Source organism: Thunnus maccoyii, chromosome 3 (genome assembly GCF_910596095.1).
Source record: "Thunnus maccoyii chromosome 3, fThuMac1.1, whole genome shotgun sequence".
Taxonomy (NCBI): Eukaryota; Metazoa; Chordata; class Actinopteri; order Scombriformes; family Scombridae; genus Thunnus; species Thunnus maccoyii.
This window is the reverse complement of record NC_056535.1, coordinates 14380191-14407945: the sequence shown is the minus strand read 5'-3', so window position 1 is coordinate 14407945 and position 27755 is coordinate 14380191. Positions and strand designations below refer to the sequence as shown.

The 27755-nt window shown below is 39.8% G+C and overlaps 2 protein-coding genes across 3 annotated transcripts; one reads left to right on the top strand and one right to left on the bottom strand.

The window, feature by feature from the left end:
- Positions 1–4489: 4489 nt before the first annotated feature.
- fmoda (fibromodulin a) lies at positions 4490–6197 on the bottom strand. Its single transcript, XM_042407014.1, has 5 exons — positions 5838–6197; positions 5429–5551; positions 5173–5313; positions 4817–5084; positions 4490–4726 (listed from the first exon to the last, which is right to left on the bottom strand). Exons 1-5 carry the CDS (start codon positions 6195–6197, stop codon positions 4575–4577), a joined length of 1044 nt encoding a protein of 347 aa, XP_042262948.1. The 3' UTR covers positions 4490–4574.
- A 14462-nt stretch (positions 6198–20659) lies between these two features.
- On the top strand, positions 20660–26345 carry zgc:113307 (uncharacterized protein LOC553753 homolog). Of its 2 annotated transcripts, none has more exons than XM_042406882.1 (5): positions 20660–21398; positions 22815–23140; positions 23334–23658; positions 24475–24792; positions 26102–26345. In XM_042406882.1, exons 2-5 carry the CDS (start codon positions 22841–22843, stop codon positions 26251–26253), a joined length of 1095 nt encoding a protein of 364 aa, XP_042262816.1. In that variant the 5' UTR covers positions 20660–21398; positions 22815–22840; the 3' UTR covers positions 26254–26345. The 2 variants fall into 2 exon arrangements, with proteins under 2 accessions (XP_042262816.1, XP_042262817.1); XM_042406883.1 differs by lacking the exon at positions 20660–21398 and adding an exon at positions 22261–22292.
- Positions 26346–27755: the final 1410 nt, after the last annotated feature.

Sequence of the window (27755 nt, the reverse complement as noted above, 5' to 3'; positions counted from 1 at the left end):
GTCTCACCTGCTTGATAAAAAGTCTGTAAAAGAAATTCAAAATCGCTCAGGTAGGTCTGCTTTAAAGTCCCCCCCTCTGACAGGCAGGGGAGTGCTGTTTTTCAACCAATCACAAGCACTGACCTGTACTTGTGACTCCCCAACAGCACCGCTGTGTGTGTGTGTGTGTGTGTGTGTGTGTGTGTGTGTGTGTGTGTGTGTGTGTGTGCACAATTAATATCTTTAAACAGGAATTGTGATTTAAAGCAGGAAGTTTTCCTCTTGATAACATTAACGACTCACATATACTGATTGATAAAGCTGAAGAATGTTACTTTCAGTTTAATGTCAGTATTTCTGACAACAAACTCTAATATTTCCTATTGTTTCTCACCTACACTGTGATACGTCATTCTGTGAAAATAGACCTAGACTCTATATGACTCATCACCCCAGCTTCTTGAAGGAGTGATAACAATATTATATTGCCTGAATTAATAAATGAACAAAGCAGTGTAGCTGTAACGGCTGCTCAGTCAGTGTCCAGTAATACAAGACAAGATTGCTGTGACGTGTGTGTGCTACTCAGGTGAGTGACTCTGTACCAGTAACCATGTCTTCACAGGTACTCCGTAAGACCACTGCTGTGACTGACGATGAATAGATCTCATTTTGGTTGATGACATCTACACATAATCATGGTGTGCTGTAAGCATTCGTACGTCTGTGTCACCTGTAATCAGTCTGATGGTGCAACCACAACTGTGTCAGATGACGTGATCAGTGACACAGAGAGGTAATGAAGAGGTGCAGCTCTACCCATTAATCAACAGATTATTACAATAATTATGGTCACACTGTAGTCATAGATGCACACATATACGTGCACACAGACACACACATACACAAAACGGTCAAACATGCAGAATTAATTTCTTTCTCACTAGCTGAATTCTGCTCCTCCAGGAAGGTGTTAAAATGATGAAATGTCTATCTCTCACTGGAGATAAACTTTCTCTGGTGTGTGATTATGACCATTTGTCATCACTGGTTACCTGTTGTGGCTCTGAGAGGTTCATATTACAGCCAGTTGCTCCATTCTTGTAATGTAATCTATATATATATATATATACATACCATACACCATACTTTTTAATTTACAGAGACCCAACATTCCCCCATGAGCAAGCACTTGGTGACAGCAGCGAGGAAAAACTCCTCTTTAACAGGAAGAAACTTCTAGCAGAGCCCGGCTATACGTGGGTGGCCATCTGTCTCTACCAGTTGGGTAGAGAGAGAGACAGAGAAGGACAGTAACAACAATAATAACAATAACAATAACAACAACAATAACAATAGAGATATAATATTGTAGTTGCAGTGGATATAGCATATTTACTCCTCGTGCTGTTGATCCAGTTTTTACAATATGTCACAAAAGGCATATCTGGGGCATCCCTGTGACATGAACTGCAAAATCCTCAGTTCAAATCTGGCTGGGGGACTTTGTTGCATCTCTCTCTCTATCCCTCATTTCCTGTCATCTCTTCCTATTGCTAACTAATAAAGGCGTACATTTATACAGACTGCTTTGCTGTAACATGCAAATGAACTTGGCACAGGAACAGGAAGTGAGTCATATGTTCACGTTGCTGTGCTTTATCATGATCAAAATCGCTCAGTAGATACACAAGTCCACTTTTTTTAATATTACGGAGCATGTAAGTTGTAAGTAGAGAGTGAATAGAACTATTATTTATTGCTGACCTCTTGGCAGTAACTCAGCACTGCGTGGGTTTATCTCTACTCAGTGTCCTCATTGTGTGCAATCTCCTCTGCTGGATGCTCATTTGGTTTCTGAGCCATTTGGTCAGTGACATGTGGCCACAACCTAACCACTGTAAACCTGTAATATACATTTGCTGTAATGACAGTATGTGCTGGTGTGGACACAGATTACAAGAAAATACAGTAAATACAGACATCCCGTGTCCACTAGACTATCCCACCACTGGCCAGCTGACACACAGAGGATTCAGCCCTGATGCAACAGCTCAACGGATGATGAGCTTTACCTTTTTCAACAGCTTGACCACATTAGGTCAACTCTCCCTCTGCAGCTGGGTAAGTCAGCCTCAGGACTCACATATTGTCATGCACTCACTCACTCACTCTCAGTCAAGAGAAAAGAAGTTTCTTGCTTGCTTCTTACAGATCAAATGACATGATTTTGGGGAACAAACAGTCTCTTTCTCGGAGAGCCTAAAGATTTCATAAAGCTGGCATCTGTTGGGTTTTTCCATTGAAATACATTTAGATTTTTTTGTCATCTAGAATCATTTGTAATATATGATCCCCTACAGTTTGGCTATTTTCAAATGATAAAAAATATCACATATTTGCTTTTGTGGCATTGTAGAAAAACTTTTTCTTTTCTCCTCCGGTTTATTGCCTTCATTTAACTCTTTGTGTCAGCATCTCCTGAAAAGCTCTCCTCTCCATCTTATAAATCGGTTCACAGTACCATCAATAGCCTTTTTATTCTTTCCGGTTTCTGTTATTATCTTGAATCATACAGAGTGTAAATGCATCAAAGTAAGAGCATAATTCCACTTCATGACAGTGGGGAGGGTTCATTCTCTAAATCCTTTATGAAAAACAATGCACCACGCACAAATATGTACTCCATCTTCCTGAATGACTTTGTTCCACCTCATGGACAACTTGGATGTGGAGCAGTAGTGACATCTGTCACCATCTACAATGAGCAGATGAAGATATAAGACTCCACAGCTATGCTGGCAGTTTTGTGAGGCTGTACTTTGGCACAGCAGTGCTTTGGGCGCAATGCTAATGTCAGCATACCAACATCACAGTGAAGATGCTAACATGCTGATGCAAATATGATGTTGGCCATGTTGACCATCTTAGTTTAGTGTCTTTACTAAAGAGGAGGCTGAGAATGTTATAAGTTTTGCAGGTAGGCCTACTTGAAACCAGGTATTTGACAAATCAAAAGTATGACACGATGACTGAAGCCAGGTGATCATGAAGACATGAGACATTTTACTAAAAACCACAAATGTCAAGGTGGTGCTAGAGGAAAAGTCATTAAGATGAATTGTCTGGGAACTATAAATATCTGTATCAAGTAGTTCGATACTTCAGTCTGCACCAAAGTGGTGGACCTACTGACCAACATTGCCATCCATAGAGCCATGCTGCCAGCATGGCTGAAAATAGCCACACTTGTTATGTGTGTAAAAGTATTCTGAAAAAATATTTCATAAAGTTTCTCATATGCTTTACTTCAACCCTGGAGAGAAAAAAGTCTGTGTGTGTTTTGAACAGTGAGGCATATTTAAATAAGCTTTAATAAATTTATTGCATAATGAAGTTCAGTATCAACAATAGGATTAGCTTCATTTGTGCATTTGCAGCAGTTGTTCCTGATTAGTGACTCTATCCTGAGTGCTGCTGTGTGTCTTATCCATCCACCCCAAGTCCATAAAATCACTGAATCACATCTACATCACACATATAGACTCAAAGACCATAGAATACACTGCACTACACATGCTGCATTTTTCACTGGATATACTGGAATAAGACAAAAAATTACACTGATCTCTCTAAAAATCCAAACTTTTATTTAGGCTCATAAACATAAACCCTTAATCAATATGAAAATCAGCCCATGCAATGCATAACTCAGGAATCATAATTCATGCACCCAAAGCCCTTTTTATGTTTGGTTTGCTACAGTACATTATGGAAATATTTTTCATTTGGCACAGTACATAGATATCGTTCTGTCTCTCTAAGGAAAGTTTATTTCACTGTGCAAAAGGATCTTATACAGAAAAAGGAGTCACAGCATTTTTGTCTTAAAGAAAAACAAGTCAAAACAATTAACACTGAACTCCAATAAGATATGACAAGAAGTTGCGAAGACAATCTCATGCAGCAGACATTATAGTACTGTTAAATTATTCTACGACAGCTATTTATTTGAAATCAAACAATGCACATCAAAGTTTAGACACAATATGTTCATGTCAACTTATCAGACACAACAGTGAACTGCATGGAGGAAGAGAGGAAAGAGAGAGATACAGAAAGCTATAGCTTCAAAATAAAAATACTGCATACAAAGATCATTGATCCTCACAACATATAAAGAGGACCAGGGTCAGATCATTCTCAATACCCCAAAAAGAAACATCACATGTGGCTCATACAGTATCTTATTGAGCATATAAACTGTATTCTTGACCTCTTCAGAAAAAAATCAAACTTTTTAATTTCTTAATGCTTGTTAAGGAAACGTATGATGTTCTTATTTTATATCTTCCACAGAAAATTCCCTGTGAAATAAAAAATGTCTGGTGAAACTTAAAAACAGCCACATGTGACAATCTTTGCTCTCACTGTGATGTGAATAGTGGATATTACAGTAAGAACTGCTGCCACCTGCTGTCAATATTAAATTATATCATCACCCCTGCACTATTAAATGTGTCACACTGTAATTGTATGCTGTAAACTGAGCTGTGTTTGTGTGCTGAGTACCACAAATGGTGTCGTGCACATGGTTAGACCTCAATGTTGGAGGCCAAGCGCAGGCAGAGTGATGAATCTGTGGGGATGTCCTGGCGACTGATCTCGTTCCCGTCCAGTCGCAGCGTCCGCAGCTTGGAGAAGTTGGTCACATCCACAACGCTGCAGAAACTGCCCAGAGAGAACTCTGCAGCCGCAGGACAGAGGGAGAGGTGGTAATGAATTTACTACTGCATGCATACAGCAGTGATAATCTGCAAATAGACTTATGTTTTACCTTTGATCTGGTTGGCTTGCAGATAGAGATGTTGTAGTGTAGTGCTGACTGGAGGGATTCTCTCCAGTTTGTTGAAGCTCAGGTCCAGCTCCACCAGTCCAGTCACATTAAAGGTGTTGGCAGGGATGCCCTTGTCTGTGAGCTGGTTGTGGGCCATTCTGACGTACTGCAACTGCGTGAAACGTCCCAGGAAGCCCTCTGGTAGAGAGTCAATGGCGTTGGACTCGAGGTAGAGTTGGTGCAGATGTTCGGGGAGAGCCTCCGGGACCTTGGATCAGAACATGGAGAGAGTTCAGGAGGACTGGAGACTCTCCATTCAGTTAATGGGACACACACAGACACAAACACACATTTACCTTTGTCAGTTTGTTGCCGCTGATGTCCAGCAGTGTGAGGGATATAAGTGCCCTCAGTGATGTGCCCATGTCTGTGACAGCGTTGTCATGGAGATACAGGATAGTGAGGTTATCCATTCCCTCTAGGTCTGCAGGTGTTACCTAGGCAACAGTGGCAATGATAATAAATCAGTAATGCCTCTACTAATCAACAGACAAATCGTTAACAAGAACAGAGAAAGGCTCTACATGAATATCAAACTGTATGCAACATTACCTTTTCAATCTTGTTATGGTTGATTCTCAGGTCTCGCAGGGAACGAGGGAGGTTAGAAGGAATGCTGGTCAAATTGTTGTGCTGCAGATATAAACGCTCCAGTCCCCCCAACTTCAGAAATGCCTAAGAATGATATGGAGAATGGACAACTCACTAACATGCACATAATAATGAATTTTACAAGAATCAAGCCCTCCATGAAAAAGATTCACATGTCTTAATTGCACAAAAATCCACCTTTTGTGTACTAACACATGCAACAATAAAACCATTAATTTTTTTAAATTGCAGTGACATAATCTGTTAGCCACGTGCCAGCCATCTGACAATCATTTAGACCAGCCTCACTGCATCATGCCCTGAGCTCACATGTGTGTCTGGACTTGACTGGGACCAGATGTAGGTTTACCTTCTTGCCAATGGCATCAGATGTCAGCTGGTTGTGGTGGAGCATGAGCCACACCAGATTGGTTGCATTGACCAGAGATGAGTCGGGCATGGCTGTGATGGCATTGTTTTGGAGGTACAAATACTTGATACGGGAGGGGATTGTTGGCATGGCTGTCAGGCCCCGCCCATCACAGTACATGGCAATGGGAAAGGAAGGTGGGCAGTCACACTCAGAGGGACACTCTCCTCCTGTGGTGTCTGCCTGCAGGGAGCCAAAATAGTGGTTCTGCCGGCCATACAGCCAGCCGAAGGGATCTGGTCCATGGGAGAGGCAGAGTGGCAGCAGGGCAGACAAGAGGAAAATAATCACCAGACGCATTGCCACTGTTGCACAAATCTTTTCTATAACCTACCAGATACAGAGAGAGAGAGAGAGAGAGAGAGAGAGAGAGAGAGAGGTATTAAAATTCAAAAGAGAAATGTTAAACTCATTTCAAGTCAAAATCTCAATTCTTGTGTTGACCCTCTGTATCCATCAAGGGCAAGTTCCTCTCTTACATAGTACAGAGGTTCAGGATTTGCAAAAGTTAATGAGTACAATAGCCATTAAGCCACAAAAAAGTAAAAAAAATATACTGCAAAAATGTAACTTCACTCACTTCTTCAGAGAACAAGGTGGTATTCTAGAAGAATGCATAAAACCAGCCTCACTGTTATATACTGTACTGAGGTTAAATGAACAGTCAAAGGTGCAGTGCAGCTACTGACGTTTTGGAAATGTAACTGCCTGCAGCGAGGCACATTCTTAGTGGTCTTAACCCACAGGGAATCCAGAGGGGAAGTTATAAAAAAGAAAAGAAAAAAAAACAAACCCCTAACTATGAATGCCAGCTTTGTAAATAGGTCTCACTGCTGCCCCAAAATTGTGGAGGAATATCCAATAATGACCTTCTGATCTGCAGAGGGAAAAACAGCTGAAGCAAAATTATGACTCTATCATCATGTGTTTATTCATCTCCTATCAGGTTTCATAGAAAAATAAGTCTGTGCATGAAAGACAAATCGACAGACACATGTCCACACACACATGAACGCGCACATACATACACACACACACACACACACACACACACACACACACACACACACACCTACCTGATCAGAGAGACTGGCCCTCCTTGTCCCCTCTCTCTCTCAGAGTGTGCTCAGGACTGGAGGGGACTCTCACAAACACTTTGTAAAAAAAAAACTAACCTCCCCTCCCAGAGCTCCTTTCCGTTATGCCATCCCCCTCTCCACCCCTCTTTCTACTCCTTTGCAGGGCTGGTTCCTTCCACCCCCTTTATACAACCCTCTTGAACCCCATTTTGTTCACTCAGGCATGGCTCAGCACACCCCACACCCCCCACTCTGGAGTTTCTTTTTCCACTAATGTGAGTGATGTGAGATGCAGTGGCTGTGAGGGATTGTTCCCATCTGTGTGCAGCACATTCAGTTCCTTTCAGCTGAACCCCACAGTGCACTCAGAATATTTAGACCTTTGCACCTTTACTTTTGACCCTTTTGGATCACTGGATCATAAATGTAAAAATAATTTACACAAAGGTAAGGAGCCCTCCGTTGTATACAGCACCTGAAGGAAAACCAACAAGAGGGTAGTGTTCAAGTTCAGCCTTTGACGAAAAAAAAAAAAGCTCCTACAGTAATAAACTCTTCCATGCTTATGACAGTATGACAATATTTTTTTTCTTTCAAACATTATTCAGATTGACTGCTAATGGATAACATAAACTGCTCTTTATCCCATTTAGCAAACATCTTTTTGCCAGGGAAAACATGTTGTAGCAGGGGCGGATCTAACTCTCTCCATTCCTCTCCAACAACCTTACATCTTGTAAAGGGTTAAATGAAAACACGTGTGACAGTCCTCTCATGTTTGTCTGTCTGGTCTTAATGTGGGCCTCTTCCTGCTTCTGTGTCTTCTCTACAACATGAGCTCCATCTGAATCAGTATTTCCGCTCTCTTCTATCTTTCACATCTCCAGTCGCTGATTCACTGAATCTTCCCCTATTTATTTCCTCCAATTTCCTCTCGCCGTCTCATTTGCTGTTTCTTTTTCTCATGGGATACCTTTCTGTGAGCAACGATGGAAGAATAGTGTGACTGTTGACTAGATAAATATGTTTGCACAGTTCTGACTGTTATTTGTTTGGAATTCAAATTATTCTGTGCATTAAAATTTTCAACATATAAAAATATATGGAAAAGTGCTTCCTTTGGATGGCAGTCCACATGACCATCTGAGGTAATTGAAAGGAAAAGTTTGACATTTTGGGAAATTCACTCATTTGCTTTCTTGCTGAGGGGAGAGAATTAATGCCACTCTCATAGATGAAAGTGGTATTGATCTTCTCCTCTCACTATTGGCAAGAAAATGATTAAATGTATTTCCACATCCTCATAATTAAACAACCACATAGGTTGATTGTTCCTGCAAAATAGGAGCATAAAATGCTGCTTTCCAAAACCCTTTACAGATCACTGTTAAAAAATAATGACATGGTGTGGTCAGGTTAAGTTTAGGCACAAAAAACACTTGGTTAGGATTGGGGGAAGATCATGGTTTGGGTTAAAATTATCACTTGAAATGTAGTTAGAATTTCCTCAAAGACAACCTCTGTCATCATGGCAGCAGTAAAAAAAAAACCTAATATTGTTATGGTCTTCGAAAAAATGTCCCAACTCTCAGTTGGAAATGGGAAGCAAACAGTGGTCTCCAGCAGCAAAGTCCAACTTGCGTCTAATCAACTATCTGACCATCTCCCCAACCCACTTCCCCCTAATAAGGCAACATCATCTTATCAAGTCACTTGATATTGACATCATCAGAACTGTGTCACTTCCCCGTCATAATTACTATGGCCGCTAGATGTAGTGAATATAATTACAGGTTGTTTTTGCTGGCTGTATTTGAAACCTATACTGTCATTTTTCTTGTGAGGACGGGATGGTATTTCCCAAAATGGCGAACTATTCCTTTAAGACTGTTATAGCTTTTAACATTTGTCCAAGGGCGGTAACATCTCTGGGAGTGATCAAAGAGCAGTCCTGTCAACATTTGTCAAACATGGTAACTACAGTCTATAGAAAAATCTGTGGTTAACATATATAAATACACACATAAATATGGTACTATGGTAGTGTACATAGTACTGCATACAAAAAGTTCAGAATTCAATGGTGTGAGTTAACACTCGATAAAATCTCTCCAGGAAAAATCTTATCTGTGCAAAAAATATAAATATATAGTATATGTTCAAAAATATGTAGTTCTGAATTAATAAAATTCAGAATTCACTGGTGTAAGTCGACATTCAATCAATCACTACCAGAGAGGACAATATGTACACAAATATATCGTATGTACAAACATATATACAGCAATATATGTAAAGAGGAAGACCTTAAATAGGATATCCCTGACCACCATCAGGCTTGTAGACCATCATCAAGTATGGAACACTACGAAAGAAGTTACCTCTATTTGTCCTATAATAGGTGCAATATGGTTGACCAGAGAGCAACAACATAAAGAATGAGAAGAAAAAGAAACCAAGAAAGAAAAATAGAACTCAGATTACAAGTCTATAGATGATATGACTGACAAATAGAAGGTCTCAGGAGTCACAAAAAGGGACTAAGGTCCATTTCCTCATTGAGGTCCTTGGGTGACATAGTGTCTAGAGTATGAATCCAGAATAGTTTGCGTTTAATAAGAAGGGTGTTGATGTCTCCCCCCCTCTGTAGGAGTTGGACATGTTTAGTGTAACTGAGAGAGGCAACAGTCAAGCCACAGGGCTCTTATGATCATTGTTTCTGATAATACTTCTATGTTCTGAGATTCTGGTTTTGTGAGGCATAGATGTTTTTCCTATGTACGCAAGTCCACAGGGGCATTCTCGCATATATATATCACATTGTGGTTTTGCATGAGATGATACCTTTAATAGCAAACACTTTCCCTGTGTGTGGGTGATGGAAAGTCTTGGTTTTGCATGTGAAATTACACTGTTGACAGTTGCAACATTTGTAATTGCATGGTGCCACAGGACTCAAAAACGTACGTGGGGTTGATGGGGGGTCAGGTGGACAAACGGCCCTCACCAACAGGTTTAGCAAGACGTCAGGACATTTGCAGCTGTTTTTCTGGCGACCAAATCGGCTATTTTAACCCAGTCCATGATCTTTTCCTAACCCTAACCAAGCGGTTTTTGTGCCTAACCCTAACCAGACCTTAACCACAGCATTGTCACAACATAAAACATGATTATTCAACTGATAACAGCCATTTACTGCGATTTTAAAAAGTGAAAAGCTATTGAAATGTAGAGATTCAACATATCTGTGGTTTGCAGAAATGTGTAATGCCAATGTTTTATTCTGGTGATTGGGTTGGTTAAGTTGGAGAAACGGTTGGAGGCTTGTGTCACCCATTCACTTTTGAACCCTCTTTGTAGGAATCTGTGTTCTAAGTCTGTCATTTGTTTTTAAAATCAATATCTGAGCTGCATATGCGGCATATGCATTGAAACTGAGAAATAAGGAGGCTTTTCTTTAAAAGTGTAGGGTTATAGGATTGTCCATGTAAAACAGAGTTTCTGTCAGTCGGCTTCCTGTATAGGCTTGTGCTAAGGCTCTCTTTGTTATTCGTAATCATAATGTCCAGAAAGTTCATTTTCAAAGGGTCATAGGCCAAAGTGAATCTAAGATGTACATTCTGTATGTTAATGAAGTTGTGGAAGTCTCTGAGTTAAGTCTCTGTGGAGGTCCATATGAAAAAGAAAGAGATGTCTATGTACCTTCTGTATGTAGAAATGTTGAAGGGTTCAGTACAATCTCCTGCTCGAAGAATCCAACATACAATGAGGTGAAAATGGGGGACATCTTAGAGCCCATGCTGACTCTGGACACCTGTAGAAAGAAATCCTTGTCAAACATGAAGAAGTTCATAGTCACCACAGTCTCATTAAGCTCTAAAATGGCTGATGTGCTAGGTGACCATTACTCGGCAGAGTTTTGTTGTTGCCTGTTGATAAAAAATTCTGCTGCCCTCAGCCCCCCTTGTATGGGGATGTTGGTGTATAAAAACTCAATATCCATAGTAACCAGCAGATGGTTGTAGTTGCTGGGTTGGACAGCTTGTATAGTTTGAATGAAATTCATAGAGTCTTTAATATAGGAGAGTAAAGACGTGACACAGGGCTGAAGGAAATAGTTGCAGCTACAATAGGTCTGCCTGGAGGGGTATAACTGTAGTCTTTCTGTATTTTAGGTAAAATATAAAACACTGGTGTTATGGGTGAGTTTATTAACATAAAGGAATGTTCATGTTTGGTGATTTCCCCTCTTTCTAGCACATCGTTGAGACATCCACGTACTTTAGTTTTTAATTCTGTCAGCGGGTTTCCATGTAGTTTACAGTAATTGGTGTCATTCCTCAGTTGTCTCATAATTTCCAGATTGTAGGCATCTTTGTCTGACTGCCTTTGAATAACAATGGAGTTGACATTTTTGAGGGTTTCCAGTTAAGGTTGTTGAGCCTTTGTCAAATTATGCTTTACTTTTTACTGTCTCTTTTTGCCAAGCAAGTTTGATATGTCTCTTTCCACCAGTTTGCAATATGTGTCAGCAGATGAATTCCTGTGTTTAGGGGGAATGAAGGTAGATTTACCTCTAAAAGGAGTTTTAGGCCTGGTTCAGATGTCTGGAGGAGTCTCTTAGTGTTTCTCGGTCTCTGTGTCACTGGAAGAGGCAATCCCCTGTGTCCCATGATGGTAAACTATGCTGGAAACATAGTGAGACCTGTGGTTATCTTTTAAAAACATATACATTGAAATCTTTGCAGTGGGTAGTAGGACAGAATGACAGTCCTTTACTAAGAGCAGAGATAAAAGTACTGGAAATAGGCTTACTTGACGGATTTATGACCATATTATTATCCACTTCCTCCACAGTCTGCGGGTGTTGTAGGGCTCTCTTTTGGTGTTTTTGCCCCCTCCTGCACTTTTTTCTCCTTGGCGGGCTTGGGTGGGAAGACAGTTTTTTTTTTCTAAAAAAGATTCCTGTAGAGAGGTGCTGGATCCCGAATCCATGTCGAGTGAAGAAGTTGATGCAGCTGGGCTGAAGTGTCTGTAGCGTTGTCCCCTCCTCTGTTGTCTTTGTTCTGTGTCTGTTTGTGTGGGTTCATAACTCCATTTCCACTTATAGACTATTCCTTGCTCATAGTCTCTTGTATCCCGGTCAAATTTTGCCTTTTTTGACAATGTTATTTCTTGTTGTAGTTTTGCTCTTTTTTGTTTGCATTCCTTTAGCAACTGGGTCATCTCGTCTTTGTCTGGAGAGTCTGTAAGGAGTTGATGTTTTAGTTTGTTGACTTTATCTTTTGTTCTTTCCATTTGAGAGGATATCTCCTGAATTGTCAGTGCCATGAGGTTGAATGAGCACTTATTTGATATCTCACAACGCTACAGACACTTAAGCTCAGCTGCATCAACTTCTTCACTCAACATGGATTCGGGATCCAGCACCTCTCTACAGGAATCTTTTTTAGAGAAAACCCACCACACACTAGAGTACTGTCTTCCAACCTAAGCCCGCCGAGGAGAAAAAAGTGCAGGAGGGTGCAAAAACACCACAAGAGAGCCCTACAACACCCACAGACTGTGGAGGAAGTGAATGTCATAAATCTGTCAAGTAAGCCTATTTCCAGTACTTGTATCTTTGCTCTTAATATAGGACTGTCATTCTGTGCTACTACCCACTGCAAAGATTTAAACATGTATGTTGATTTACAAAGGTTTTTTCATAACTTACACCTTAAGAAGTTTTTTTTAAAGATAACCACAAGTGTCACTATGTTTCCAACATAGTTAACCATCATGGGACCCAGGAGATTGACTCCTCCTGAATCTCTACCAGGCCTAAAACTCCTTTTAGAGGTAAATCTATCTTCATCCCCCCTAAACACAGAAATTCATCCACTGACACATATTGCAAACTGGTGGAAAGAGACATATCAATCTTGCTTGGCAAAAAGAGACAGTAAAAAGTAAAGCATAATTTGACAAAGGCTCAACAACCTTAACTGGAAACCCTCAAAAATGACAACTCCATTGTTATTCAAAATGCAGATAAAGGGGAGTCACCGGTGATCCCAGACAGAGATGCCTACAATCAGGAAATTATGAGACAACTGAATAATAACACCTTTTACCGTAAACTACATGGAAATTCCCTGACAGAATTAAAAACTAAAGTACGTGGATGTCTCAACGACCTGCTAGAAAGAGGGGAAATCACCGAAGACAAGATATTGTTTTCTCTGGCAGTGATTGATTAAATGGCGACTTACACCAGTGAATTCTGAACTTTATTAATTCAGAACTACATATTTTTGTACATAATATATATATTTATATTTTTTGCACAGATAGGGTTTTTCCTGGAGAGATTTTATCAAGTGTTATCCTACATCATTGATTTCTGAACTTTTCGTATGCAGTATTATGTACACTACCATAGTTGTGTGTATGTATATATACATACACATAACATATTTTTGTGTGTATTTATGTATGTATATTTATTTTTATGTCACATTGTAGATTTGGGTCATGTGACTGCATCATATGACTTGTATTCATGTATATATTTAAGATGGTGTTGTGCTTTGTCACTTGAGTCTGATGAAGAGCAGTAGTGCTTCAAACATCATCTTGGTACAATAAATTATAAGTAGACATTGGAGCCCTGCAGTGTGCAAGCTGTTTATCTGGATTGTTTTTTCGACATTTGCCCACTTTCAATCCAACACCTGCCCTCTCCAGTTTGGATGTGCGTGTATACTCCCAGCTTAAACTGGTCTTGTGCTACATGTGTTATCTATGTTGGTTTATTGTAGCCAGTGTATTCAATATCTCACAATAAAAGACAACATATTTCTAAAAAGGGAAGAAAGAACCGACCAGATGGCCACATTGCATTACAGCTGAGCTGGTGAACTGTGGTGAGGAATTTACAGGGCACGGATTATGATTGTTTTTAGGGTTTGAATAAAGAGGCTTGAACACTGGCATGTGTCCTAAGCAGGAGGGACAAACAAATACACAAAGCAATGTATTTTTCCGTGCTATTCTGCAATTTGTTACTGCAGCATGAGGAAACTTTTTTTCTTTGTTGTGTGTCCACTCGGATCTTTGGACACCAGATGCAGCAGAGCAGACATCATTTTCCTTATTTTAAATGTGATTTCCAACAGTAAAGTAGTTGGACGTCTCTGGGTTGAGAAATACGTCTGACCACTTTGCTGTTGGATTTCTCAACCCAGCTTTATTTCTCTGTCAACAGGAAGAGGGCAGCTGTTTGGATAACCTGCTGTTTTGTGTTTAGTACCTGTGAAATTAACCAAGATGAGCACTGAACCTTTACTCATCACTGAGGATGGGCAATCTTCTGAGCTTTATGAGGTTCATACCTCTTGCAACATAACATCAAAGGGATGTTTATATGAGGTGGTTAAAAAGATAAACTTCTGTGAAACAGAGAGTTTCGTATCTACTCAGACAAAAATATAAGAAGAAGAAAGAGAGGGTGCAGCAGTTATCATTTAGAGTGAGAGAAATTGATTCTCTGCTGACCAGGACTTCAAAGCAAGAGGCCCAGGTGGACTCTGGGTTGCCCCAAATACACCCAACCCCCACCCGTGTTGTCTCCCCTCGTCTCCTGTCTGGGTCATGACCAGTACTGAGCAGGGATCAGAAGATCAGAGGACCAAGCCCTTTCCACTCAGGCCATGAACTCCTCACAGGAATTTTCATTCCTGAAGATGAAGCTTATTTGTTCGCTCACCTGAAGAAAAAGATAAACAGCTACAACAAAAATACTTTAACTAAATAGGCTGTTCAGCTTGTTCTGTTCAGACTCAGCCTTGCTTCCTCCAGGCCCTCAAATATATGTCAATAAGGACAGATATACTTTGTTTGGAAGCCAGTGTTTTGCTTTAAATGGACTAAATGGTCTTATTGTGTATGTATGAAAGTCAGATGTTCTTTCATCTGGCTGCCATACAGATTCATATGGCCCTAATAAATATGCAATGGTAAAAAAACAAAACAAAACAAAAAAAACAGCGTTTCTCTTTATTGTAAGATGTAATGTTGGAAATATGCCTGTATCTCACAGGAGGCCAAAAACACAAAAAAAATGCTCATGATGCAATCTGAGGCAGCTTATCTTTTACTACATAGTCTGTCTGTCCCTCTGTATGTCCATCTCTCTCTAACACACACACACACACACACACACACATTAAGCTTTTTTTTTGTGTGTGTTTTTGACAGTTTTTGTCACTTTGAAGGACATTGTCTTGACTTACAACATTGATTTCTGGGACTATTACCCTAACCTTAACCAAAAATCAAGCCCTAACCCTTCAAGTTAATGGTTAACCTTGTAGGAACCAGACTTTTGTTTCCATAATGTGATTTATGCACACACAAACACATACCCTGTTACTACCAACATATATATTCTTGTCTTGCTATACAGAGATTGTTTAACAGTGCAACAACACAGATCCATATTGAAGATGCAGTCATGGTAATTAAGTGGAATTAAACAAATGAATTGTAATAAAGATAGAGCTTCGGTCTTAGTGGTCACTGGACAATGTGTCTCCTTAAGGTAACTTGAACCATGGCACCCCAGGGCACAGGGGGCAGCATAAACCATGCAATAGAAAGCAGATGTCCAAGCACACACACACACACACACACGTACATAAATCATGCACAGATGTTACACCACGTCAAGCTTCTTTTTCTCATACAGATAAAAGCAGCAGTTTTTTTTAATGTATGTTAGTAACCAACATATACATAATTATGGATCTCATTTCAATTTCAATCTTGATAAAAAAAAATGTATGATTTGACCAATTTTAAATCTGCTGTGCTACTCTGAAAAAGGAGATCTTAAAATATGCTGTAGTAGTGTCCTGGATGCGCATAACTGCAACATTGCCTGTTCAAAACAACGCCAGGGATCCTCTGTAACAGTGGAGCCTGCTGTCACAATGACCTTGTCACCATGAAAACAAATTAAACTTGAGCAGTACCTCAGTCATACTTCACTACTAAAAGAACGAATGTGGCTCAAAAAGAAAAGACAAACCTTACTTTTATTTATTCAGCCTGTGCATTCATTATTATTCTTTAAATTAAATCCTCCCACCTCTTGATATATGATTCACTGGTATTAATGTGTTGTTTGTAATTGTACAGCAAACATTTGCAAAGAAGGCCTTTGCCTTAGCTTATCTCAACCTGTGTGCTGTTGATTAGAAAGGAAACACAGCCCTCTAGTGTCAGTAACAGGACATGTTGATGAGGGACAAATGAAGGGAGCAGATGGTGAAGGGAATTATGAGAAGAGAAAGTCAAAGTGGTGGAAGAGGAAACCGACTCTAAAACATTGGTTGTTTTCATTTCTAGAGGTAACATGTTAACCAATATAATAATAAGTAAAATAAAATAAAAAGAGAAAATCTACATTTCAATGTCAACTAAGGAAAGCTCAATATTCCTATAAATGGACGAGAGGTGAGATTGTTTTGTCAACTGCTGTTTCAAAGACCAAGAATAACATTTGGATGTTTGGGATGAAAGTTACATTTTATGCTAAATGTACAGATACGACATTCCCACAGTATTACACCTGATGACACTGTTTTGGCATAGAAAGCCTCACTCTAATCACATTACACCTCAGTAGATATTACTAATATTTCACATGTGCAGCCTCTCTTAAAATGTCAAACACATGGCCAAACAAAAGCAAGACTCTAAACCCTAATCTAAGAAGTATGTGTGATGCAGTGCAGGTGAAAACAAGTGTAATTGTAGCAATAGAAAAGTATTTGCAGGGATCTGCTGGTGACAAGCTGATGTACCTGCCAGCTCCCAAACAAGACACAGGAAACCACCTGAGGGCTACTTCTGCTTTGGGAAATGCAAAGACGATGACTCATTAACAGACATATTAAACAAGACATTGTATCCAGTTGATCATTTCATAAATATAATTCATTTTTGCACTCTGATGTTCCATGTCTTCTCAGAAGTGACGCTAGGATTGACATCATATTTGTTAAAGTTAAACTGGTGTAATATGTGTGGTGTCAAACAGCATGAGGAGGAATTGATATTGCGTTCTGTGTTTTGTGTAATTGTTACAGGTAACATCAGATGAGGATCTTCGCGTTTATACTGTTTGACTATGACAGATGGCTCTACTGTATTCTTTCCAAATGGTGATATTACTTCATCAGCTTAGGTAAATAGGGAGCTCTCTAGACATTAACAGTCTGAACAAAAATGAGCAATAGTGAATGACATCATTTCTTCATTACTCTTTTTATTTTTTCTGTGACTTTGTACTGTAGCAGCTTTTATGCTACGCGATATCCTGCCATTTCATTTCATGCATTATTGCACAGATGTGAGTGAAGACCACATAATCAGATTCGACTAGCTTTTCTTTTCCACAACATCAGTAATGATAACAATAAAAAGGCTGTTGTGGTCTAATATTTTAAAGGCTAATATTATTTTTTCCCACACACTGTATTTACCATTGTGGTCATAATTCCCTGGATGTTTCTTTCCTGCACCAGAAATCTTGGACTTTAGAGTTAGAGATACTTGGTGAAGTCTTCTATATTGCATTTGCAATCATTACATGGCAAAGTCTCCATGTTGTCAAGTGTCTTGAGCACAGATCTCCATGTGGAGGGATTTAATGAAAACTGGTCCAACCACTGGACAACTGTTGTTTGTGGCCAATTGAGGGACTGGCCACTTTCAAAAGCTTCATTGTTATGCTTGTCTCAGACTGCAAGAAGGAATTGTATTAAGAACATATATTTCTCCAGTGTTAATAATCATAGCTCCTCCTTGTAGCACTTATTCAAAACATCAAAAAACATTTATAAAAAAGTTTGCATAATCACAGAGAAAATATCAGTATTCATTTCAGGATAGCACTGACTCTGTGTGTGAGTGAGGTGAATATTTATGTGGAGAATGTTTCAGTGAGAGGTGTTATGTGGTAGCAGAGGGCTCACAGCCAGCAGAGGATGGAAGGAAGTCTTTTCCATTTCCTTCTCCTGAAACCAGAGAGAAACAGCAAAGCACAGTGTGCGTAGGATGCTGAGGAGCTGCCAACCTGCTGCTGGTCACACACCATCTACCCACTCTCACTTATGTTTCCAAAAAACTCTCACTCAACCAGTTAGAAACCAGTTACAGTGACATGAACAAGAAATCTTACTAATGAGGAACAGCAGGAATGGCAAAAGGTGAGACAATGTAACTGATGTTTTATAATGATATAGGCTTATTGTTTATGTTGACACTGTGTAAATGCTGACATCAGATTCATAACTTTAGAGCCTTGGTCCCATCTATGATTCATCTCTGCATTTTAATGCCAAGGATCTCGCTATACGGTGAGTAAACCGAGAAAAGTTCATGTGTACCTTTTTATCTTTAAAACCATGGTAAAGAGAGATGCTTTCTCCTGTTTCTAGCTCTCTTATCCTAAATAAGGCAATGTGCAGAAACACTCATCTTCATCTGTTAAATAAATTCATCAGAGTTATGAATAATGTGTGCAACTTTATCAGGTTTTTTTTGTTTTCTAAAGTCTGCTCACAACTTGGTAAAATTGCATTTTCATACCCTGCACCCTGGGCTTAGAGTAATATGTAAGATAAACTTCTGGAAACCATCTGGGAACACTGCCTTCATATCAGACATAATTTTTTATTGTTGTATGTGATTGTTGTATATTAATGATGTATACTCTTATGTAACTATTTATATCTATCTATTTTGGCCAAGTCTCTTGCAAAAAAGGTAAGATATCTCAAGAGACCTCCTGATTAAATAAAGGCTAAACAAAAATAAAATAAAATTGTTTTGTTTTGTTTTTTTTCTGAGGTCCATCAATTTGTTGGAGATTCTGTCATGACACAACAGCCATGAATCATCCTAAATATCTCCTCTGTAAACATGTCTGGTACATGTTACCCAGAAAACTGCAGATTGTCATTTTTGTTCATTTTTTTCTTTGTTTTTTTTTTGTATGGATTGACAAACAAGATAAAATTAGTGGTTTTTAGAGATGCTGTTAGGAGGATTTTGTAACCATCAGACAGAGCCAGGCTAGCTGTTTCCCTAGGTTTCCAGTCTTTGCTAAGTTAAGCTAAGCAGCTGCTGGCTATAGCTTCATATACACTCACTGGCCAATTTATTAGGTACGCTTGTTCAACTGCTCATTAACACAAATATCTAATCAGCCAATCACGTGGCAGCAACTCAATTAATTTAGGTATGTAGACAAGATCAAGACAATGTGCTAAAGTTCAAACCAAGCATCAGAATGGTGGAGAGAGGTGATTTAAGTGACTTTGAACTTGGCATGGTTGTTGGTGCCAGACGGGCTGGTTTGAGTATTTTAGAAACTGCTGATCTGCTGGGATTTTAACGCACAACCCTCTCTAGGGTTTACAGAGAACGGTCCGAAAAAGAGAAAATTTCTAGTGAGCGGCAGTTCTGCAAGCGAAGAATGCCTTTTTGATGGCAGAGGTCAGAGGAGAATGGCCAGACTGGTTCAACCTGATAGAAAGGCAACTCAAATAACCACTCGTTACAACCGAGGTATGGAGAAGAGCATCTCTGAATGGACAACATGTCGAACCTTGAAGCAGAACGGGCCACAGCAGCAGAAGACTACATTGGGTGCCACTCCTGTCAGCTAAGAACAGGAAACTGAGGCTACAATTCGTATGGGCTCAGCAAAATTGGACAATAGAAGACTGGAAAAACTTGCCTGGTCTGATGAGGCTCGATTTCTGCTGCGACATTCAGATGTTGGGGTCAGAATTTGGCGTAAACAACATGTAAGCATAGATCCATCCTGCCTTGTATCGAGGGATATTTTCTTGGCACGCTTTCGGCCCCTTGGTGCCAATTGAGCATCGTTTAAACTCCACAGCCTACCTGAGTATTGCTGCTGACAATGTCCATCCCTTTATGACCTCAGTGTACCTATCTTCTAATGGCTACTACCAGCAGGATAACACGCCATGTCACAAAGCTCAAATCATCTCAAACTGGTTTCTTGAATATGACAGTGAGTTCACTGTACTCAAATGGCGTCCACAGTCACCAGATCTCAATCTAATAGAGCACCTCTGGCATCATGGATGTGCAGCCAACAAATCTACAGCAACCGCGTGATGTTATCATGTCAATATGAACCAAAATCTCTGAGGAATGTTTCCAGCACCTTGTTGAATCTATGCCACAAAGAATTAAGGCAGTTCCGAAGGCAAAAGGGAGTCCAACAGGTACTAGCAAGGTGTACTTAATAAAGTGTATATGGTACATAAATTAATCTTCTCATCTAACGCTCTGCCAGAAGGCAAATAATTATATTTCCCAAAATGTGGAACTATTACTTTAAAAAGTTGTAGTTGCTGTCACTGGCATATAAACACATGTTCTTGTTTATTTAGTTTCTTGTTTGCCTGTTTTTGTGGTAAAATAAAATGCTTCATCACTTCTTTTCTCCCCCAAAAACACATACAGACACTCATTAGGCTATAAAACCTTGTTGTGGGTGTTATTCCATATGGTTTTCCTAGAGGGAGCTCTTTCCCTGCTCTCACCAGGAAATACTTTCCTCCTCTCCGTTTTATTCTCCACCTTGCCTCTTTTTTCACAGAGCTCCCCTCATATTTGGGGGGAAAGGAATCTGGAATCGTTTCCCTCTCCCCTGCTCAGATGCTTGCAAGAAGTTCCTTTCTTCGAGAAACACACTACACACACACACACACACATGCACACACTACACGCACACATGCAGTAACACACAGATGGATACAAATGCACACAAAGATACACACATATACACATAGAATGGTCTCTTTGGCTCCCCAGGTACTTTGTGGCTTCAATGCCTCTAGGCAGAACACGTACTGTAGACCCAGTCTCACACACACATACACACATACTCACACACACTCACAGACACGGATATTTTTGAATGCTGATCAAAATGTTCTCATATTCACTGACAGCTCTGCGCTATCAGAGTCCAAATCCAGTTGCCCTCATTTGATTTAATCCCTCTTCTTTTGCTTCCAGTCTTTCTGTGTATGTTTTGTGCATCTCCATGGTACAAGCAAACATGTTTCCACCAAATGTTGTGGGTTCAGTCGTTACTGAGGGCTGAGAGAAGGGAGAAGGAAGAAGGGAGTGAGGGAAGATTATGAAGGAGGTCTAGGGTCTGGGATGTGGGCAGCGTTTGAAGAAGAGGAATGTATCAGACAGAGGGTAAACATTGCCGGTAGCTGGAAAAACACACACAGACACATTATCACACAGCTCCTGAGGGGAACGGAAGCTCTGGGAATCTAAAACAACCTGTTCCCATTGCGTAGCTCCTAATCAACCGGTAAGTGTCAGTTTACTGTTTGTTTCTCATCTGCTTCCATTTCCTTTCTCTGCAACGTAGGCAAAACTGGAAATGTTCAAATCTACAATGTGCGTCTGTCTGTGTAACTACAGTTGGTTCGATGAGGCATGATTGCATAACACAGCTAATGTCTTGGCAACCTTTTGAGCATGTGCTGTACTGTAAAACTGCACTGTGGATGAGAAGGGTAAAATGCAACATCGCAAACATGCTGATCAAGTCAAACTTCCTGATGATGCAAACTTTTCTTTCTAACTGCTGTGTTGTAACCAACAGTAACTGACAACTGTGTATCTCTGTGTGTACCTTTGTACATACCAGCCTTGTGGGTGTTACCTTAACCATCTACAGCTGTGCATGCAAGGAAAAAATTAAATGTATTCTTCTGTCTCTTACTTAGAAGTTTGAATAGAAAGAATGTGCATGCTGTACAAAAGCAACCATCTCAACTTGTGCTGTGTCTCATTTCACGCCACATGGTATACAACATTAGAAGTTTAGGGTCTTTCCTTTAATTTTGTAATAATTTATTGATTCATGTCTTAAAATGAGACTGCTATACTGTTTAGTGACCTTTTTTGACCCGATGCTGAAACTATTTTCATCTTGGTATCAGGTTGACAGGAAGTTTTTATTTTAACATTCAAAAGTCAAGTGCTTAAACCAGATCTTAAAGGGTTTTTAGTATTGCACTTCCATAAAGTTGTAAAACCTGCGAGAAACAGATTAAACAAGATTAAAAGTCTATAGTGGTGCTGGCAGCTCTGCAAGTCTCTTAAGCACAGCAGTGCTTTGAGCTAAATGCTAACATGCATGCTAACAGCATGCTAATTTGCTCATAATGACAATGTGAACATGCTTTTTGTTTATCAAGTATAATGTTCCATCTTAGTTTAGCATGTTAACATGCTAACAGTTGCTGTTAAACATTAAACAGAAAGTGAAGCAAAGCCTGATGGGAATGTTATTAGTTTTGCAGGTATTTGGTCAGAAACCAAGGAGGACATGAATGTCTGTACCAGATTTCATGGGAATCCATCCAATGGTTCTTGAGAAATTTTACTCAAAACTACAAATGTGAACTTAGGACTAGTGTATAATATTTAGGCGGTCTATTGGCATAAATGGAATATAATATTCATAATTATTTTTTATTAGTCTATAATCACCTGAAAAAAAGAATCATTATGTTTTTGTTATCTTAGAATGAGCCTTTCATATCTATCCTATCCTGCCCCAGCTGAAACACCTGGATAATTAAATTTTTAGTAATTTTGTAAGACTTGACAAAGCTGTTCAGGAGACATGCAACTTTTTTTACAAGCTGGGTGACTTTGACATGTAAAATCAGTGGAGTTCCCATTTGATATAATTGTCTTCATGTTTAATTTGTAGGGTTACATATCTGACCAACTGTCTCCATGGCTGTCCTGTGCTGTGCCATGTTGGTGCTGCTGTGTGTTTTTGACACAGCCACTGTTGTGGCTGACATGGACTATGGTGGAGTTCCTCTGTGGATCAACCGCTTGCTTGGTGAGCCCAGTGTGATGAGCCTGCAGGGCCGGATGGACCCATCTTGGTACAGAGCCAACAACCCTCAGGCCTGTCCTCAACAGTGTGACTGCCCCATCCACTGGCCCACAGCACTGTACTGTGACCACAGAGGTCTGGCAGACATGCCTGACCACCTGCCGGTCACAACTCAATACCTGTTTCTCCAGGTAAGAACAATACTGACACGGGCACTGAACATGTGTTATATTAACAATGGTCTGCTACTAACCCACTGCGGTTTTTCATTTCCTGTTCTCACACAATAACTGACCTCCACTGCACTTCACTGTATATTGTTTGTTTTATTTGGAAAGTGTAAAAAGACAAAATCCATCAGGCATTGTGTTCAATTGTTTCCAGGGCAACAACATCTCGTCCATGTCTCCCTCTGTTCTGGCCAACATCACAGGGCTCCGCTGGCTCATCCTGGACCACAACCAGCTACAGAGTGACAAGCTGGACCAGGCCACCCTGAAAAACCAGACCCAGCTGTGCTACTTTTTCGCCAACCACAACCTCCTGAGTTCAGTGCCCAGTGGTCTGCCAGCTGGACTCAGACAACTGCGGTTGGCCTACAACCAAATCAGCAGCATCAGCCCTGGAGCTCTGCAGAACTTACATAACCTGACACTGCTGCTGCTACAGGGAAACAGATTGCAAACCATTACCGCCGGAGACTTCAGAGGTAGTGTAATGTGTCATTTCCTTGACTTCATACTTAGAGAATTTATTTTGAACACTTGGTATGGAAAGTAAAAAAGAGAGTACAAAACAACTTAGTGCTACTGCTATGTATCTGTTCACAAATACAAAACACAGAGACAAACATTAAAAACAAACAGATTTTTATTATCTGAAATAGAACAGGTACTTTCACAAATTTGTGCCTTTCCTTTAAGCCACAAGGTGGTTTGGGTCAGGGGGTTTAATTCAGCAGCAATAAGACTTCAAATATTAGTACAAATTTGCCTTTAAAAAGTTCCTCTTTAAAGCCATTTTAAAGTGTTTAATTATTCTTAAATCAGCTTAATTTTCAATTTTAGAGCTGTTACATTTTTGGAAGCATCAAAATAAATCAAATTGAATTAAGTAAAATAAATATTAATGAATATACATAATAAAATAATGGGCACAAGGTGATATTTTATGATGCATTATATTTTTATTGAAAGGGATGGGATGAAATTATATTAACTGATAGACTGGATTTCCAACCTCATATCGTGCCATGATACCTACTGAGTATATCTGAACCTTTTACTGAGTGTGTTGAGATAACGGATAAAATATCACTGCCATGTGAGAAAAGTTTAATTAGTTTTTTGTTGACATTGATTAAATCTACATCTCACACCCTGAGGTTTGCCCTTGAGACTTCTCTGAACAATCTGACTACATTAATTAACACAGAATATTTCTGGCATTTAACGTTGAAAATGAATCACACCAATTTGTCAATATTAATTTTTGTTTTTGTGTGTGTCCTCTCCTCATCTAACAGGTCTGCTCAGTCTAAGCCTTTTGGACCTCAGTGGGAATTTGTTCTCATCTGTTCCTGGGCATTTACCCCCCACTGTACAACAGCTCTATCTGTCCAATAACTCCCTCTCTGTGCTGGAGGAAGACAGTTTTGTGGGATTCCTCAATCTTAAGTATCTTCGTTTAAGTCACTGTGGTCTGCAGAGCCACAGTGTCCACCCACAGGTCTTCAACATCTCCAGCTTGGTGGAACTCGACCTTTCCTATAACAAATTTACAACCATTCCCACAGTCCCCACCACCCTGCAGTACCTCTACCTGGAGGCCAATGAAATACAAGGTGAGGTGTAAACACACAAAGAAAATGTTTACAAAATGCAGTCAGCTTTCACACTGTGAATGTAGAGGTGTCACTGACTTCACGTCTCTGAAATTTCCTGCACATGTGAACACATTCATACATTTAACAACAATACACTCTCTTCCTGTGCCAGTATTAGTGAGTTATGTGACCGACTACCTGGGGAGGTCTGACACCTGAACCGTGCTGTGAGGGAGAAGAATAAATGTGGAAAATGTGACAGGAACTGTATAGAAACGAACATAGCCAGCCCTTGTCACTGCATACGAATACGGGAGGGGCTAGGGTTAGGCAGCCAAAAGACTAGGCAAGTTTGAGATAGAAGAATAGAGAGAGTGAAGGGAGGGGAGGGGCTCAGAGGGAGACGTTGAAAGACAAGAAAAGTAAAGAGAGTGGAGGAAAGTGAAGGGGAGGGAATATTGGGTGGCTGAATGAAGAGAAAGTAGGTTAGCAAAGAGGAGAGGAGATTGGTATGAAAACATCTGTAATGGTTTTAGAGGTAAGAGCTCCAGATGAGCCAGAAGCACATGCTGTTCCCCTCTTCATAGACTCCTCTTTCCTCTGTCTGCTCCCCATCTCTTACCTTTTTTGACGAATAGTAATCATATCGCAATGCAGCAGACTCGAAGCCAGAAGCCACATACCAGATTTGACGATATTTAGCAACATTACAAAACTCACATGACCATTATGAATATTATGACCTGGTATGCAGTTTTGGCTCACAGTCGCTGGCAAAGTCAAAGTGTGTTCTTGTTTTTCAATCTATGATGCAGCAGACAGCGGGGCTGTGTACCAACCAGACAGACAGAAGGCAAAACACTTCCACAATAACACACACCTCATCGTCTAGCTAGCAGCCTGACAGCTACCACGAGTCCTGTCTGCCAAAGCCTACAGTCAGGGCTGAGAGAAGCTCTACAACTAAAATGAAGTGAGAAAGCACAAGACGGTGTTGTGGTTTCCTCTGCCTCCGTTTTCACCACAGCACCTGCAAGACATCTAATGGGAAATGCAGAATCTGTGAGAAGAAGAGGGACATTTGCAGGCTGCATAGACCCTCTTAGATACAAGACTAATCCCATAATGTAACTGAAGCGCTTCAACTTAATAAGTTACATATGATGAACACATGGTACATGATGTGAAATCAAAACTCTCTGGACTAGTTTAGTCTCTACAGTGCTTGGACAAGACAATAATACACAGATGGCTGTAACTCTTGTGATTAATGGCTGTTTAATAATGAAAAAATGGTCTGTATATGTTTTCTGTCGGTTTGCTCCAGAGTTCAACGTGACTAGTTTCTGCAGAGAGGTGGGACCTTTGTCCTATTCCAGGATGAAGATCCTACGACTTGATGGAAACAAGATGTCCTACCACCATCTGCCCCCTGACTGGGTCTTCTGTCTGAGAGTTCTTCAAAATATTTACATCTGACTCTGCCTTGTGAATATGCAACGGAGAGGGATTACTGTATGTCACTGGCCAATCTCATCTAGTGGCACAGAGAATAAACATGACCCAATTAAGATTTTTGTTTGTTTGTCTTGTTTTTTTTGTTTGCCAACTCATTTTTCATGAACTCAAACAACTCTGCTTTAAAGCTATAAACCAGAGAAGAAGACTCTAATTCGTTATGTCGTCAATATGTCCAACTAGAAAAATACACAGCCAGGCACTGAATGGAAAACTGACCTTCAAAGGATGCCAAAGCTTGAACTTGTACACTAAACCAGTGTTATTTTATTATAATGCCAAAAGTTCTGATCAAAACATTTCTCATACCACCAGTACATTCCCATGGGCTTCCATCTTTTCCAAGTTCTGCCTCAGCAGGGTTGTACATCTGTGTATTATTACAGGATAGGAACTGTGACAAACCCTCTCATTTCTGACCGAACAGAATAATGTGCCCTGGTTAAACTGAGCTGTCTTAGTCCAAAGGGAAACATGTATGAATGGCAAAATTCAATGGCTTTCCCCTGAGATGAGTCTGACTCAGTCAGCTGGACAATGTTTAACAGTAACACCAGTCCACAGAGAGCCAGGGGAAATATGGACATGTTTTGACTTAACCACTGAAAACCTTCAAACCTCTGTTGCTAAACCCCTAACACTTGATTTCCATGATTGCAAAGGTGAAATTTGCTTTGTTATGTTTTTTAATTAATTTTTTTTTTCATTTACCGCAAAACATCTTGCTAATGTCTGTAATGCAAACAATCTCTAAACAACAGTGATTAACATTATACTTTTGTTATGTGTCAAATTTCACAATATTATCACACTTTATTTATAACCAAAAATAAGAATATCTGACACATGTTACCAGCCTCAATTACAGGGAGATTATATAATCTGCCATATACAGTAAATCTAACATACTTATATTTTTATCTATTTTTTCAATAGATAATACTAACAACTTCCCACACAATTTTGGGGAGATTTGGAATAGATCATATTATTTTCAAACTTATTATAACAAAATGCAGTTTAGTGTTTAACCAGATGCAACAGTAGCAACAGGCCTAAACAAGACTAAGGCACAGTGACACTTTAACATCAGCATGCTAACATGCTCATAATGACCATTCTAACTAGTCACCATCTTATATCAGCATGTTAGCATGCTAACATTAGCTAATTAGCACTAAACACAAAGTACAGCTTAAGCTAACGGTATTGTCATTAGTTTTGCAATAACTAAGAATTTCATAAACCAAAGTATTGCACAAATATCAGTTTTGACCTGATGATTGAAAGCTAAGGAATCACCAAAGTTATTAGTACAATTCATCTTGAAGGGAATATGAACACACTATGTAAAAAGGCAATCCAGCCAATAGTTGAGACATTTCACGCTCAAAACCAAAGGTCAATCTCTTGGTGGTGCAAGAGGAAAAGTCAGGATTTGTCATCTGGGGACCATAAATATC